General features: G+C 45.5%; 1 protein-coding gene across 2 annotated transcripts in view; it reads right to left on the bottom strand.

Moving 5' to 3' along the window:
• The window catches only part of SLC30A9 (solute carrier family 30 member 9), a 178,955-nt gene that overhangs the window by 71,242 nt on the left and 89,285 nt on the right, over window positions 1-18,428 (bottom strand). For both annotated transcript variants that reach the window (XM_075347000.1, XM_075347001.1), the window contains 3 exons: window positions 16,699-16,766; window positions 13,876-13,978; window positions 7,688-7,743 (listed from right to left, as the gene is read on the bottom strand). In XM_075347000.1, coding sequence (XP_075203115.1) covers window positions 7,688-7,743; window positions 13,876-13,978; window positions 16,699-16,766 — 227 coding nt within the window. The remainder of the gene's footprint in view (window positions 1-7,687; window positions 7,744-13,875; window positions 13,979-16,698; window positions 16,767-18,428) is intronic.

Raw genomic sequence — 18,428 nt, 5'->3', positions numbered from 1 at the left:
AAGGCGGCGGCCTTGGATCAGGGGGGAGTGGACAGAAAAAATCTGTTTTGAGATTATATCCCCCACCCACTGATCGGAGACGTGTTGAAACCACACGTCGCCAAAGTGGGAGAGCCTGCCACCGACCAAGGACGTTGCTGGTGCGGCCAGATAGTCAAGAGGAGGCTGCCTTAGTGGCAGCGGCTCCTGCGGTCTTCTGAGGACGCGGCTTCGTGCACCAGCTGGGTTTCCGGTCCTTGGCTGAGTTAGTGGACGAAGCTGAGGGCTTAGAGGATGACCAGTTAGAGGAACGAAAGGAACGAAACCTCGACTGGTTCCTGCCCTGGACAGGTTTCCTGGTTTTAGTTTGTGGCAAGGAAGTACTCTTCCCGCCAGTAGCTTCCTTAATAATTTCATCCAGTTGTTCGCCGAACAGCCGGGACCCAGCAAATGGGAGCCCAGCAAGGTACTTCTTGGAAGAAGTGTCTGCTTTCCACTCTCTAAGCCACAAGATCCTGCGGATAGCGAGGGAATTAGCCGAAGCCACCGCCGTGCGGTGAGAAGCCTCCAGAATGGCAGACATGCCATAGGATGAAAAGGCTGAAGCCTGGGAAGTTAAGGCAACCATTTCGGGCATAGAGTCCCTGGTGAGGGAATGCATCTCCTCTAGAGAAGCAGAGATGGCTTTGAGAGCCCATACTGCTGCAAAAGACGGGGAGAACGAGGCCCCTGCCGCTTCATATACAGATTTGGCCAGAAGGTCAACCTGGCGGTCAGTGGAATCCTTAAGTGAGGTGCCATCAGCCACAGATACAACTGTCCGGGCTGAGATTCTAGACACCGGAGGGTCTACCTTCGGTGAATGAGCCCACTCCTTGACCACCTCTGGTGGAAAGGGAAAACGGTCATCAGAACTACGCTTTGGGAAGCGTTTGTCAGGACAGGCCCTGGGCTTGGTCACAGTGGCCTGAAAACTGGAGTGGTTAAAGAACACACTCCTTGCTCTCTTCGGTGAGGTAAACTGGTGCTTTTCTACCAGAGAGGGTTGTTCCTCTGATACTGGTGGATTGAGGTCCAGTACAGAATTAATGGACGCAATCAAATCACTAACATCTGCATCACCTTCGGTCAGATCAATGGGGCACATGGAGGTAGCGTCCGAGCCCACAGTAAAGGCATCCTCCTCGTCCTGCGATTCAGCTCGTGAATCAGAGCCGCGGGACGAGGAAGGAGAGGAGTCCCTGCGTCTCCGTTTAGGAGGACGGAGTCTGAGCTCTGTGAGCTCTGCTGAGCGAGCCGTAGCAGCAGAGGCGCCCTGAGAAGGGGGTTGATGCATGCTCAGCAGAGTCCGGGACAACTGTCCCATGGAGTCGGCAAAGGACTGGGAGATAGACTTAGAGAAGGATTCTGCCCAAGCCAGGGGTTCAGCCACCGGAGCCGGAGCAGCCGGAGGGACCACTGGGAGTGAGACTCCAGGCTGAGGCACCACCATGTTAGAGCAGGCATCACAATGTGGATATGTGCTCGGTTCAGGCAGTACGAGCTTACATGCAGTGCATATTGAGTACAGCCTTGCAGCCTTGCTCCTTGTGTGAGACATGCTGCTGAAGTGGGGGTTCTGAGCAGAATGGCCCCCAGAGAGTATATAAGCAGGTCCACAACCGGAGGTTGTGGCTTACCAGACCGTTTGTGTGCCCTCCAGATCTCACAGGCCGGACCCCCAGAGAGATGCTGCAGCCAGCTCCGATCAGTGTGAGAACGCTGATAAAATGGCGCCGGAGCGAGGAGAGGGGGTGGGGCCTACTCAAAGAGCGGGATCCGGAGGGCCAAGGAGGTATACAGGGGAGGGAATCTTTCCTCAGAGAGGAGTGTCCCTTCCCTGTGCCGAATAGCCGCTGGGCGGAGCCGCACTGTCCCTCTGCATGATTGGCATGCAGGGGCAGTGAAAACGAAAGTAGGTCTCAGGCGAAGCCGGGGCCTAAATTTAACAATGCGGCCGGCGCGCAGGCACCATCGGCGCGGTTCTCCGGTGAAAACCAGAGAACCGGCCGGAAAAGTCAGCATAGTTCCACAGCACACTCTCCCCAACAATAAAGTACAAGGGACCCCCCGATAACCATGTCTCAGATACTTAGCTTGTGAGACGCAGGGCCAGGTCCCTGAGGGACGAGTGCTCCGTCCGGCAGGATCCAAAAGGGGCTGCGGATGGAGACCGGTCTCCTGCAAGGCAGGAAGAACCGTGCTGGCTCCCACTTCAAGCCAGAACCCTAGGGGATGGTGAAGGAGCGCGGCATGAAGGGCTCCAGCCCTGAAATCAACCTTAACAACACCGCCGACACAGTGGGGTGAGAAGGGACATGCCGGGAGTCCAGCTTGGACCCGCTTTTCTTCAAATTCTTTCCAAAAATCAAAATCAGATGAGAATGCATGTGTGGATGTGTGCCTCCTGAACACAAAGCATTGAACTGGCTAGATTTGGTTATCCAGAGGGGTGTATATGCTAGGAGGGAGGAGCTACACTTTTTAGTGTAGTACTTTGTGTGTCCTCCGGAGGCAGAAGCTATACACCCATAGTCTGGGTCTCCCATAAGGAACGATGAAGAAAAGAAGTATGAGCCTAATATTAGGCGTAGTGGCCAATGTGAACATTGCACAATTAAAGTTTTTAATATATTGATAGAGATATTGAAATGTAATGGGGACCAGTCACCAGGTTTTTTCATTATAAGCTGCGTCCACCACCAGTGATCCCTTAAGCTGGGTTTACACACTGCAACATCGCAAACGACATCGCTGTAACGTCACCGGTTTTGTGATGTTACAGCAACCTCCCCAGCGACATTGCAGTGTGTGAAACCTATCAGCGACCTGGCCCCTGCTGTGAAGTTGTGATCGCTACAAATCGTTCAGGACCATTCCTAGGTCCTTTGTTTCCCGCTGTGCAGCATGCATCGCTAGCAAGTTTCAGTGTGTAAAGGGGACTTTACAGCGATTCCGCGGCTCTGTCTGTGTAGCGTCCTGATTAGCGGTCACCTGTGAAGGATTCACCGGTGACCGCTAATCCCCCGAGTGACTGAAGTGTCCCCCCCTCTCTCATACTCACCGATCCCCGGCACTGCACGGCGTTCACTCTGCTCCAGCGGCTTTTCCTTTTTTGAAAAAGCCGGCCGCTCATTAAACAATCTCGTATTCCCTGCTTTTCCCCGCCCACCGGCAAATATGATTGGTTGCAGTGAGACACGCCCACACGCTGAGTGACAGCTGTGTCACTGCACCCAATCACAGCAGCCGGTGGGCGTGTCTATACTGTGCAGTAAAATAAATAAATAATTAAAAAATCCGGCGTGAGGTCCCCCCCAATTTTAATACCAGCCAGATAAAGCCATACGGCTAAAGGCTGGTATTCTCAGGATGGGGAGCTCCACGTTATGGGGAGCCCCCCAGCCTAACAATATCAGTCAGCAGCCGCCCAGAATTGACGCATACATTAGATGCGACAGTTCTGGGACTGTACCCGGCTCTTCCCGATTTGCCCTGGTGCGTTGGCAAATCGGGGTAATAAGGAGTTATTGGCAGCCCATAGCTGCCAATAAGTCCTAGATTAATCATGTCAGGCGTCTCCCCGAGAAACCTTCCATGATTAATCTGTAAATTACAGTTAAAAAACACACACCCGAAAAATCCTTTATTAGAAATAAAAAACACTAACAAATTCCCTCAGTACCAATTTATTACCCACAACAAAGCCCTCCTTGTCCGGCGTAATCCACGGTCCTCCAGCGTCGCATCCAGCTCTGCTGCATGCAGGTGACAGGAGCAGCAGAAGACACAGCCGCTCCTGTCACCTGCACGCAGCTAATGAAGAGAGCCGTGTGATCGGCTGAGCTGTCACTGAGGTTACCTGGATCCAGCGGTGGATGCAGCGGTGGCCGCGGGTAACCTCAGTGACAGCTCAGCTGATCGCGCTACTCACCTCATTTGCTGCGTGGAGCTGACCGGAGCGGCGGTGAGTAGCGCGATCAGCTGAGCGGTCACTGAGGTTACCCGCGGCCACCGCTGCATCCACCGCTGGATCCAGGTAACCTCAGTGACAGCTCAGGCGATCACACGGCTCTCTTCATTAGCTGCGTGCAGGTGACAGGAGCGGCTGTGTCTTCTGCTGCTCCTGTCACCTGCATGCAGCAGAGCTGGATGCGACGCTGGAGGACCGTGGATTACGCCGGACAAGGAGGGCTTTGTTGTGGGTAATAAATTGGTAATGAGGGAATTTGTTAGTGTTTTTTATTTCTAATAAAGGATTTTTCGGGTGTGTGTTTTTTAACTGTAATTTACAGATTAATCATGGAAGGTTTCTCGGGGTGACGCCTGACATGATTAATCTTGGACTTATTGGCAGCTATGGGCTGCCAATAACTCCTTATTACCCCGATTTGCCAACGCACCAGGGCAAATCGGGAAGAGCCGGGTACAGTCCCAGAACTGTCGCATCTAATGTATGCGGCAATTCTGGGCGGCTGATGACTGATATTGTTAGGCTGGGGGGCTCCCCATAACGTGGAGCTCCCCATCCTGAGAATACCAGCCTGCAGCCGTATGGCTTTATCTGGCTGGTATTAAAATAGGGGGGGACCGCACGCCGGATTTTTTAATTATTTATTTACACGGCACACAGACAGAGCCGCGCGGCATTAAATGAAGTCGGGTGAAGTTCACCTGCTTTTTTGACACGTCCCCAACGACCAGCTAGTCGCTCTGCAGGTCCGGATCGCTGTTAGGTCAATGGCCAGGTCTGCCTGTTTGACAGCTCACCAGAGACTTTGTAGCGATCCCGGCTAGGTTGAGATCGCAGGTTGGATCGCTAGAAAGTCTCAGTGTGTAAACCCAGCTTTATATACAGCCTTTTATAATACTGTATATAAGAGCCCAAGCCGCTTTGTAAAACATAAGAAAAATCACCTTTATTATACTCACCTAGTCGCTGCTCTCGGTCCAGCGCCTCCTGCATCTGTGTCATTCGCAGAGAGGCCTCCATTGCGCTCCTGCGCATGCACATTTTGATTTGCCCAGCTGAGGGCAGAGTAAAGTAGTTAATGCGAAGGAGCGAAAAAAAGTCAAAAACAGACACCGCATGCGCATTACAGTGGCCCTCAGCCAGGCAGATCAAAGGGTGCATGAGTAGGAGCGCAATGTAAGGCTGCTTTCACACATCCGGTTTTTGCAGTGCGGCTCAATTCGCCTCAAAAACCTATGCAACGGATGCGGCGGAAAAAACGGATCTGTTGCATAAGTTTATCCATGCCACCCGTCCATTTTTTGACGGAGACGGCTTGATACTGAGCATGCGCAGTGTAAAAAAAACGCATTCTCCGCCCGGATGCGTTTTTTGTCGCAGGACGCAGCATCCGGCGTCCATAGGCTTGCATTGTAAATCGCGCCGAATCTGGCGCGATGCGGTTTTTTTCACCGCACAAAAAAAACGTGCCAGGCAACGTTCCATCCGGCCGCCGCATTGGCTAAATATGCCGCTAAATATGCCGCAACCGGCAAAAACCGGAAGCAACGCAAGGCCATGCGGCACAATACGGCGCTAATGCAAGTCTATGCGGGAAAAAACGAAACCGGTGGCAAAAAAAAACGGTTGCGTTTTTTCTGCAAAGCGCCGTATTGTGCCGCTCAGCAAAAAACAGGTGTGTGAAAGCAGCCTAACACTCTGTGTGAATGATGCAGGACGCATCATTCACATGGGGATGGGTAGGTGGACGGAGATCACACAAGATGGAGAAGGCATTGACAGAGCAGTGACGTCCATCGGACCGGACCCCCCCTTAGGTGAGTATAATAAAGGTGTTTTGCATATTATACAGAGCGGCCTGGGCTCTTGTATACAGTATTCCAGAATACTGTATATAACAGCTCAGTGGTGGTGGTTGCAGCTTATAATGGAAAATCCTGGTGACAGGTTCCCTTTAAACTAACGACCTGATTGAAACAATAGGTCATTTTAAGATGATAAGTTCCACTGAATAAAATGCAACATCTGCATTTCATGTAGGATTAAATGAATATCAATGAGAAAGAAAAAAAATGTTCCTGTGGGACAGGAGACACCTGAAGCCGCTCTCGGACTGTGCCAGGAGGGCAGGCGGTGTATACTTCAAGGGATATTTCTCAGAACTGCATAACTTTTTACAAAGCACAGTAAATATACTTATTGCTAATATAAAAGCATAAAAAAAATTCTTTGTACCTTTGTTATTTTTCATCTCTATTAGCTCCTCGGTGCATCCAACTTCACATAGTAGAAGGGTCAGTCCTATTCTTATCTGCTAGAACTACATTTCCAAGCAGTTCTTGTAGACCTGTCCCCCCTCCTGTCTGCTCCTGGCGAGCCCCAGATCAGAGATATTATCTAATTTGAGTGAAGAATTCCCCTTACTCTTCTGTGCCTGTCTGCTCCTGTACAGTGCCCAGACTGACACATTCAGCTACATCAGTATACTGCAGGGGAGGGTTACAGCATTGGCTGGTGTTAGCAGAGCTCAACTCTCCTGCACTCCTCCACAATGGCAGCGCACGGTTGTGTTTGTTGCCTGCTTCTGACAGATAAAAAAAAAAATAATTTAAAAGAACTGAGAGACCTCATTGGTTGATACTGTATCAAATCTGACAGATCAGCGATGTCAACCTGCAAATGCCACACTATTGATCCATCCAAGACAAGAAAAGCCTCAACAATATATTAATAAAGCAGCATTTGGAGAATCACATCACTGATCTGTGTGCAGCATGCAACAAAAACGAACAGTTCATCTAATCTCAGACCTTGTATACAGCCCATCCTGGAGTATATCTCTCCTCTCAGTCCCCTGCATACAACCCATCCTGGAGTATATCCTTCCTCTCAGCCCCTCTATATACAGCCCATCCTGTAGTACATATCTCCTCTCAGTCCCCTGAATACAATCCACCCTACAGTATATCCTTCCTCTCAGCCCCTCTATATACAGCCCATCCTGTAGTACATATCTCCTCTCAGCCCTCTGCATACAACCCATCCTGGAGAATATCCTTCCTCTCAGCCCCTCTATATACAGCCCATCCTGTAGTAGATATCTCCTCTCAGTCCCCTGAATACAATCCATTCTACAGTATATCCTTCCTCTCAGCCCCTCTATATAGAGCCCATCCTGTAGTAGATATCTCCTCTCAGCCCTCTCTTACAACAAATCCTGGAGTATATCCTTCATCTCAGCCCCTCTATATACAGCCCATCCTGCAGTTTCTCCTTTCTGTCCCCTGTACACAGCCCATCATGTAGTACATGACTTTTTAGTTACCAGCACACAGGCAGCGTTGCTCCCTGCTATAAAGCTCCTGCACAGTAATGCAGGAGGCGCTGTCACTTTCCCTGACATTATCCCTCACAGGAAAAGTTATGTTCTAGACACAATGCAGCTATGCTGGCAGAAAGCAGTCCGAGAGTCACGGCACATGATTGCCAATTTCAAAGGCAACTGAAGGGGGAACAGCGCCTTAAGGAACACCATTAGAGGGTATTATGTGCAGATGAGGACAGATTTAAAAAAATGGGTTCTATTGGCATAAAGTAATAAATATATTTGTATGTTTTGCTCACTGTGATTTGCAGAACAACACTAAGCCTCCTTTATACAGGTCAAAATATTTACTATTAAATAATTATTCTTACGGGTGTCCAGGATCCGGCGTCCGGACAGACTGTGAAATACCTAAAGCCAACAGTGCCTGAAATACACAAGAGGAAAGGTTTATATGTCCTCACCAGCACTCACCTAACAGTAAGGTTTAATAAGGACCTGTTACCTTGTGACATGCAGATTTTACAAATACTTGTATACAACATAAAACAACAAGTTTGTGAAATCTTTTCTTTTGGCTCTGTCTTGCTGTTCCCGTTACTGCCCCTGAATAAGTATAAATAAATTGACAACGGGTGTTACCTTTTCCCTTGTCAATGGGGCTCTGCCAACACAGCCTGATACAGTTCAAAAAGTGCTGAAAAGGGCAAAGCATGTAGGGAAGAGCTCCAATAACGGGGGAATAATAGAGCAGCCAACACAGCTATTTATTATATCTATATACCTACAGTGCCTACAAGTAGTATTCAACCCCCTGCAGATTTAGCAGGTTTACACATTCGGAATTACATTGGCATTGTGACATTTGGACTGTAGATCAGCCTGGAAGTGTGAAATGCACTGCAGCAAAAAATAATGATATTTCTTTTTTTTTCTTTTTTTTTTTTAAATTGTGAAAAGTTTATTCAGAGGGTCATTTATTATTCAACCCCTCAAACCACAAGAATTCTGTTTGGTTCCCCTAAAGTATTAAGAAGTATTTCAGGCACAAAGAACAATGAGTTTCACATGTTTGGATTAATTATCTCTTTTTCCAGCCTTTTCTGACTAATTAAGACCCTCCCCAAACTTGTGAACAGCACTCATACATGGTCAACATGGGAAAGACAAAAAAGCATTCCAAGGCCATCAGAGACAAGATCGTGGAGGGTCACAAGGCTGGCAAGGGGTACAAAACCCTTTCCAAGGAGTTGGGCCTACCTGTCTCCACTGTTGGGAGCATCATCCGGAAGTGGAAGGCTTATGGAACTACTGTTAGCCTTGCACGGCCTGGACAGCCTTTGAAAGTTTCCACCCGTGCCGAGGCCAGGCTTGTCCGAAGAGTCAAGGCTAACCCATGGACAACAAGGAAGGAGCTCTGGGAAGATCTCATGGCAGTGGGGACATTGGTTTCAGTCAATACCATAAGTAACGTACTCCACCGCAATGGTCTCCGTTCCAGACGAGCCCGTAAGGTACCTTTACTTTCAAAGCGTCATGTCAAGGCTCGTCTACAGTTTGCTCATGATCACTTGGAGGACTCTGAGACAGACTGGTTCAAGGTTCTCTGGTCTGATGAGACCAAGATCGAGATCTTTGGTGCCAACCACACACGTGACGTTTGGAGACTGGATGGCACTGCATACGACTCCAAGAATACCATCCCTACAGTCAAGCATAGTGGTGGCAGCATCATGCTGTGGGGCTGTTTCTCAGCCAAGGGGCCTGGCCATCTGGTCCGCATCCATGGGAAGATGGATAACACGGCCTACCTGGAGATTTTGGCCAAGAACCTCCGCTCTTCCATCAAGGATCTTAAGATGGGTCGTCATTTCAACTTCCAACAAGACAACGACCCAAAGCACACAGCCAAGAAAACCAAGGCCTGGTTCAAGAGGGAAAAAATCAAGGTGTTGCAGTGGCCTAGTCAGTCTCCTGACCTTAACCCAATTGAAAACTTGTGGAAGGAGCTCAAGATTAAAGTCCACATGAGACACCCAAAGAACCTAGATAACTTGGAGAAGATCTGCATGGAGGAGTGGGCCAAGATAACTCCAGAGACCTGTGCCGGCCTGATCAGGTCTTATAAAAGACGATTATTAGCTGTAATTGCAAACAAGGGTTATTCCACAAAATATTAAACCTAGGGGTTGAATAATAATTGACCCACACTTTTATGTTGAAAATTTAACTGAGCAACATAACTTGTTGGTTTGTAAGATTTATGCATCTGTTAATAAATCCTGCTCTTGTTTTAAGTTTGCAGGCTCTAACTTATTTGCATCTTATCAAACCTGCTAAATCTGCAGGGGGTTGAATACTACTTGTAGGCACTGTATATCTATATCTATATCTATATCTATATATATCTATATCTATATCTATATCTATATCTATATCTATATATATATATATATATATATATACACAGTACAGACCAAAAGTTTGGACACCTTCTCATTCAAAGAGTTTTCTTTATTTTCATGACTCTGAAAATTGTAGATTCACATCGAAGGCATCAAAACTATGAATTAAAACATGTGGAATGAAATACTTAAAAAAGTGTGAAACAACTGAAAATATGTCTTATATTCTAGGTTTTTCAAAGTAGCCACCTTTTGCTTTGATTACTGCTTTGCACACTCTTGGCATTCTCTTGATGAGCTTCAAGAGGTAGTCACCGGAAATGGTTTTCCAACAGTCTTGAAGGAGTTCCCAGAGATGCTTAGGACTTGTTGGCCCTTTTGCCTTCACTCTGCGGTCCAGCTCACCCCAAACAATCTTGATTCGGTTGAGGTCTGGTGACTGTGGAGGCCAGGTAATCTGCCGTAGCACCCCATCACTCTCCTTCTTCGTAAAATAGCCCTTACACAGCCTGGAGGTGTGTTTGGAGTCATTGTCCTGTTGAAAAATAAACGATGGTCCAACTAAACGCAAACCGGATGGAATAGCACGCCAAGATGCTGTGGTAGGCATGCTAGTTCTGTATGCCTTCAATTTTGAATAAATCCCCAACAGTGTCACCAGCAAAGCACCCCCACACTATCACACCTCCTCCTCCATGCTTCACGGTGGGAGCCAGGCATGTAGAGTCTATCCGTTCACCTTTTCTACAAAGACACGGTGGTTGGATCCAAAGATCTCAAATTTGGACTCATCAGACCAAAGCACAGATTTCCACTGGTTTAATGTCCATTCCTCGTGTTCTTTAGCCCAAACAAGTCTCTTCTGCTTGTTGCCTGTCCTTAGCAGTGGTTTCCTAGCAGCTATTTTACCATGAAGGCCTGCTGCACAAAGTCTCCTCTTAACAGTTGTTCTAGAGATGAGAAGGTGTGTCCAAACGTTTGGTCTGTACTAATTATTATATATATATATTATATTTATTTATTACACATATACACATACACACACAAACATTCAAATATAGAAATATACATTGGCTTGTAGCCTAAACATGAAGAACTATATCTAATACATTGGAACCTTGGATTACGAGCATAATTCGTCGTTCCAGGATTGTGCTCTCAAAACCAAGATACTGTTATATCAAAGCGAATTCTCCCATAGGAAATAATTGAAATGCAGACAATTCATTCCACAACCCAAAAATATTTACTGTATTTATACAACCTTATTACAGTAATACAAAATAATGTACTGTTTTCATATAACATTATTACAGTACACAAATACAAAATACTGTACAGAACAGTAGAAAACATAAAACAAATTAAACTGCACGTTAGATGACAATAAAAGTGTTGGTGGGCGGAAGGTACAGTATAGAGAGAAAAGAAAAAAAAAAGATGTATAAATATGACAACCTTTATTCTAGAACAATACACAAAAAAACACCACCCAAATCTTTCTCCCCCAATTAACAGCAGAACTAAGCCAAATGTGGGGTAGGAAAAGTGCACAATTACATTACAGTACAAGCAATGTGCTGCGCTAGTTAGCAGAAAGAAAGTACAATACTGTATCCGTAAATGCAAATTGATAGATATTCTATATAGTATATACAGTACTGTACTATGGTATACTGTACGTTACCTCCAGAGCGGATCAGAGTCAGTGAAAGGATGGAATCAGAAGTGTGCACGGTATTTGCTCTTATTGCAAAGCATTGCTCTTAAACCAAGTTACACATTTGTAAAAAGCTTTGCTTGTCTTGCAAAATGCTCTCAAACCAAGTTATTCTTAATCCAAGGTTCCACTGTATATCTATATACACAAATAGGTAATAATATAGATACATCTCTCTATATACAAAGACTTATAATCCCCTTTCATGTTATGGGAAGAAGCCACTGTATTTACTATTCTGACATCACTTTTCCAGGTATTAATAATTATATTACTAGATGAGCAGGAGCGACAACAATCTGTACAAATCTGGAGACATTGTGCACACTACAGACACTTGAGGAAAAGCAGTGCCACCTGCTGGCAATATATAATACTTCCATTTCAACCTGTCACCTAATTCATGCTGCCCAAACTGTATATGGCACGGATCAGAGCCTTGCTGCACGACTGCAGTAAATATTTGAGCAGCCACCATAGCCGGAGAGGAGACTTGTAGGTAAAGACCAGTCAATCCCCAGGAGCGTCACTGGGGCAGCGCAGGACTAGTCTGGTCTCCGGACAGACCTTTAAAGTATATTTTCTTTGAAACTTTCTAACAATTGAGCAGCCAGGCTCCGATTCCTGCTTCCTAAAGGCTGCTTTACACACAGCGACATCGCTAGTGATGTCGCTGGTGAAAGCACCCACCACCGTTGGTTGTGCGTCACGGGCAAATAACTGCCCGTGGCGCACAACATCGCTAGGACCCGTCACATGTACTTACCTGCCTAGCGACGTTGCTGTGGCCGGCGAACCACCTCGTGCGGTGTCACAGCGACGTCACACGGCCGTCCAATAGAAGCGGATGGGAGGAGATGAGCGGGCCGAACATCCCGCCCACCTCCTTCCTTCCTCATTGCCGGTGGCCGCAGGTAAGGTGAGGTTCCTCGTTCCTGCGGTGTCACACATAGCGATGTGTGCTGCCGTAGGAACGACGAACAACCTGCGTCCTGCAACAGCAACGACATTTGGGATTAGAACGACGTGTCAATGATCAATGATTAGGCGAGTAATTTTGATCGTTAGCGGTCGTTCATACGTTTCACACGCAACAACGTCGCTAACAAGACCGGATGTGCGTCACGAATTCCATGACCCCCAACGACATCTCGTTAGTGATGTCGTTGTGTGTAAAGCCCCCTTAAGGTTTGCGCAGTGTGAAGAGGGCGACAGATCCTCTTTAAAGTGAATTTGTAATAAAGTGAAAACGTTTTCAGTTTTTTTGTCTCATTTCATTTCGCATTTAAATTTCCAGAGTAGTGTTTCTATAAATTGTTAAAAATCTGCCGGATGGTTCCAGAGATATGAACCTTTATATTTAGTGTGAGTTTGATGATCTTTCTTTACCAAGGGGGGAAAGTTAGTCATATTTTGCTATGTGATTAAAACTTGCTTCTCAGATTAGGAAGTGGTGCAATATCTATATGTGAATATGCTCTGACACAGATAACCTGTACAACAGATGCCAGGTAATAAATACTGCAACAATTCTATGGTCCTGCGTAACACAGAGTAGATGGTAGAAACATGCTATAACACCATCAGTTATACCTTAGTTCAGGGGTGGGGAACCTCCGACCCGCGGGTCGCATGTGGCCCGCCAAGACCTTTTATGTGGCCCCCGGGCAGATTCCCGGGGGAGGCAGTGTTCGTGCTGTCACCGCGGTCTTGCTGCCGCCGGCCCTTTAAATCCACACATTGCTGTTTGTGCTGCAATGTGTTCTCCCGTCGGCCAGTGCTTACTTTGTGGGCGGGTCCACAGCAGCCTCACAGCGTCCAGCGTTGTGTGCACGCCCCCTGCCCTCCGGAGATCAGTGAGTGCCCGCCTTCTCCTTCTGATGCAGTGTGTCCGGCTCCTGCACTCCGGTGATGTGAATGCAATGCTGCTGTGAGTCCAGCGCCGACCTTCTGCTGCTATGTGCCCTGCCCAATGCTTTGTGCCTAAACCCCAGTTCTGTAAACCCTCTCCCCCAGAGTTGCATGAAACTCTCAGCACAGAGTACCCCCCAATGTCCTGTGTGCAGCCCCGCGTGAGGTGCCCGTGCCCCCCAGCCCCGCGTGAGGTGCCCGTGCCCCCCAGCCCCGCGTGAGGTGCCCGTGCCCCCCAGCCCCGCGTGAGGTGCCTGTGCCCCCTAGCCCCGCGTGAGGTGCCTGTGCCCCCTAGCCCCGCGTGAGGTGCCTGTGCCCCCTAGCCCCGCGTGAGGTGCCTGTGCCCCCAGCCCCATGCCCCCAGTTAATTGTTTCACCCAATATAGCAGGGTCATTTAAACATTGATAATTTTGTGCGGCCCCCAAAGGTTGGTAGAAATTTCCAAATGGCCCCCAACAGAAAAAAGGTTCCCCACCCCTGCCTTAGTTAGATAAATGGTATAGGATACCCTATGCTTCTTACCTGGTTGCAGGTGTCAGCTAAGGAGTGAATAGCTTCAGAAAACATACTAGCTGATCCAGTGTACACCCAGGCCAACAGCTTAAAGAAAAAGTTTAACCCGTTTCTGTAGTTTGAGGAAATAAAATAAAAAATTAGATTATATCACTCAGGGTCCGTGAATATGTATTCATGCCCTGTTACTGACAAGTAAGAAATGTAGTTAAAGCGTAACCATCATTTCATAAATCAATAGTATACATTAAAATAAGCCCCTTTGTAATATATCTCATGAGAGGAGGGGTAGTGAGGGCAGAACCTTCTATCACACGTACTGATGATGGCTGCATGGCTCCTGTCATTTCATTTCAATGTAGCAGATGCTGATCAGGCTGAACTGTAGAGAAGTACACTATGTACACTGATGAGAAAAAGGTTAAAAAAAAGTTTTCAAATTCTGACTTTCAGGCCCCATATCTCACCATCCACTACAGCTTTAAGCGTGAGACTACCTTCATTTTATAGACAATCATCTTGGCTATCTCATACATACATTTCACTTGCAACTATTTAGAATATGATTAGTTATGCAGATTTTTGTCATGTCACTGCATTGTTACTGTTTGCTCCTAAAATTCTAAATTTTATTTTTTTTATTATTTTGCTACTATTTTGTAACTGTACCTTCGGCTTTCAACACTGCCTAAATCCTTCTGGGCACGCTCTCAATTAGATTCAATCATGTCTCAATCGAAATCTGAACCCAGGTCTCTTCTACACGTTCTCTATGTTGGTGCATACTGATCGACTCTCTTGGGTATGTATACAACTTTCTCTTCAACTCTACCCACAAGTGTTTTAATGGTTGAGGTCTGGGGACTGTGGGAACCAATGCAGGCCCTCTACTTCATTGTCATTTCTTTGCCAATCTTGAAGTATGCTTAGGGTCCTTTTCATACCCATAGTACTTGCGTGTACAAAGTAATTAGTCTTGCAGGATACTCACATATAGTTCAACATTGAGACCACCATAGATCCTGGTCAAGCATCCAACACCTTTGGCTGTGAAACAACCCCATGTCATCAGGCTTCCTCCACCGAATTTGACAGCTCCATCAATTGCTCGATCCATTAGCCCCTTTCTCCTCGTTTCTTCCAGACCAATTTGTACCAATCAGAGCCTAGTCTATAGACTTTCGTCTTATCTCTCCAAATCAACTGTTTACAGTCTTCTACTCCATTTTTGTACTTTGTTTGCAAACGTAAACCAACGCTTCGTATAACAATATTGCAGTAGAGGCGTCTTCACCTTTTCCAGGCCCCCATTACAGACTTGTGTAACGTGTCGCACGGTGCTTGCATGGACGTCTGTGATCTCACTATTATGAAGCATATGACCCACCTCCCCTGCCATGTTTGTAGCACCAGAACTGATAGAACTTGTGATGAGCAGCATTGTTGACTAATATTTTGCCTGCATGTCCACCTCTTGGAAGAACATGAAAAAAAAAAGTCCATATATCCATTCAAAAGCCATCTGTCATGGCACTGACATGATACAGTTTGGCAATTTTCTTGGCCAAGAGACCGCTATTAATGAGCTGGAGGACGCGGGTTCTCTTTTCTTGGGAAATCTTTTTGATGGCTGCACCTTGATTCTAACTAGTAACCTTTTTCCTTGGGAATCAACCTAACCTAATCAACTCAGCTATTAGGGAATGTGAGAACAGGTTTGTAGTATATAAGAAGAAAAAGATTTTTCCACCACCATGAGCAAAACAGTAACAATGCAGTGACAAGACAAGAATCTGAATAACTAATGTTATGGTAATAGTTGCAAGTCAAATGTATGTATGAGATAGCCAAAATAATTGTCTATACAATGAAGTTAGTCTCACATTCGAAGCTGTAGTACATGGTGAGATAAGGAGCCTAAAAGTGAAAATTTTAAAACATTTTTAACCTTTTTCTCATCAGTGCACATAGTGTACTTACTTCCCTACAGGTCAACCCCGTTTTCTTCATGATCAGTCATCTACTGCATTGTAATTAAATGACAGGAGCCATGCAGCCATCATCAGTAAGTGTGATAGAAGTTTCTGCCCTCACTACCCCTCCTCTCATATGGTATATTTCTACACACAAAAAGTTCTGGTGAGATAACGACCCCCCTGGAAGTACACACATGTACTTGTGTGTGATTAATAAATTATTTATATAGTTATATATATATTAAATAAATAAATAAATAATATTATATATATATATATATATATATATATATATATATATATATATATACACACATATACATACACATACATACATATATATATACACACACACACATACACACATATACACACACACATTATGCACACGCACAAACATTTGATATATATATATTTATAAACACACACATATATATATATATATACACATACATACATACATACATACATACATATACACACACACACACACACACATATTATACATATTATATATATATATATATATATATATATATATATATATATATATATATATATATATATATATATATATATATATATATACATATATACACACACACACACACACATATATATATATACATACATACACAGCTAGTATAACCTTGGTTGCTCCTTCCTGTCTGAAAGTGCATATATATATGGGATAGTGACAGAAGAAAAAAAATTGAATGTTTCTTTAAAAGTTTACTTTTAAGTACCTTATTTGAAAAAAAAAAAAAAATAAAGAAAAAAAAAAAAATCTATTGAACGACCTCAACCCACACAATATTAGCTTTCTTATCAAACAGAAAAAGTGAACTATACTTACATACAAATGGCTACCATCACAACCTTCCCAGGGCCCTTTAAGAACATGGATGCTGTACTTAACCGGGGCTGAAACCAAACAAATACATATTGTGTTCAGAATATACAAGACCTAAAGCTAAACAAACATCACATCACAAAGTTTCATCAATACAATTTACATAGTAAACCTATGTAGAGGCCAAAGACATAATTGCAAAAAGGAAAAAAATGTTTCAGTTGCTACCGCAAGTTAACAAAAACCCCATTGCATTAAGTTTTGGGTTGCAATTATAATTCCTTGATTACTTTGGAGACCCCCTCCACCACCCCGATATGCATTTTTTCTACTTGCTAGTTTCAGATGTTGTTTTTAACTTGGCCGAGTTTCTCATAGTAAAACTGTCACACTAGGTATGGGAGAGCACCAAGCACACAGCGAAAGGGAAGTGGAACCCTGTGTCTAGGGAAGGGGGAGATAGTGACCCCTGACTAAACCTACTGATGGTCCCTCACCATCCTAGGTAGGTTTTATACCTGTGTGCCGAGTCAGATACCTGACCTTAGGTATCCCTAATGCTGGGCCCTAAATAAGGAACGGGTGGGATGAGCTCTTTGTTAACTCACTAAACACTAGAGAAGACGCAAGGAGGGCACACAGAGGGAAAATGCATAAACTACTTAACCACAGATGACACAAGTAGAAGTTCAGCAAGCTTCAGCAACAATACTTCAGATGAGTACAAGCCTTCTGCTTGTAACCAGAGCTTGAAAGAACTGAATAATATCACCAGCACCCATCAACTATCTTCCCTGGACAGATGACATACCAGTACGTCATCGGTCATGAAGGGGTGAAAGAGAATCTGTCAGCAGGTTTTTGGAAGGTATGCTGAAGCCAGCATGCTGCAACGGTTAATACAGAGAATTCAGGGATGCTTGTCTTGTCATGATCTGATCTGTTGATTATTTGCTGTTTGTTTAAGCAGCAGGACTTCTCATTGCTTGGAGTACAATGTCAGGTGCACTGCAGTCTGGCACAGCCCCTCCTGTGATGGACATCTCATTGTCAATGTACAAATCCCTATGGAGAGCCTGGTTTGGGCAGTGACAGCGCTCTCTGCTCTGCTACATGGACAAGTCCAAAAATTCTGACTGTCAGAATGGCTGAAACCAGTAATCTAAGTAATCTACATTGTTGGATTCAGGATCTCTTTACCCATATCATGCGGCTCTCAGATGTTCCTGTTAGCCATCAAAAATTAAATGACAATTCCACAGTATACAAATAAAAGTAAGGCGTCAAAGTAATCCAGGTAAGGTTCTTCCGCCCTCTGCTCTATACTACTCTTTGGCAGGGCCGTATTTGCCATTAGGCACTTGAGGGCACGTGCCTGGGGCGGCGCCTTCCAGGGGGGCGGCGCCCAAACCAAAATTAAAAAAAAAAAAAAAAAAAAAAAAAAAATTTTTTTTTTTTAAAAATCTTCCTCCCTCCTCCAAACTCTTTATTAAATCCGGCGCCTTTTTGGAGGAGGGAGGGGGCGCCGCAGTCATTTATAGTCGCGTCTATAACACGCGAATATAAATGAAACTGTGAGCGTGCCGGCACTTACTTCCGGGGTCAGAGGAGCTGTAATCAGCTCCCCGCCCCAACGTGCTGCCGTGCGCTCACTGTGCAGAGGTCACAGGAGCGTGAGGCAGCGCCGCGCAGAGGAGGACGGGACATGGAGCCGCCGCCGAGGAAGATGTGAG

The sequence above is a fragment of the Anomaloglossus baeobatrachus genome, chromosome 1 (assembly GCF_048569485.1).
Source record: "Anomaloglossus baeobatrachus isolate aAnoBae1 chromosome 1, aAnoBae1.hap1, whole genome shotgun sequence".
NCBI lineage: Eukaryota > Metazoa > Chordata > Amphibia > Anura > Aromobatidae > Anomaloglossus > Anomaloglossus baeobatrachus.
The sequence above is the reverse complement of the archived record's forward strand: the minus strand, read 5'-3'. Positions and strand labels throughout refer to the sequence as shown.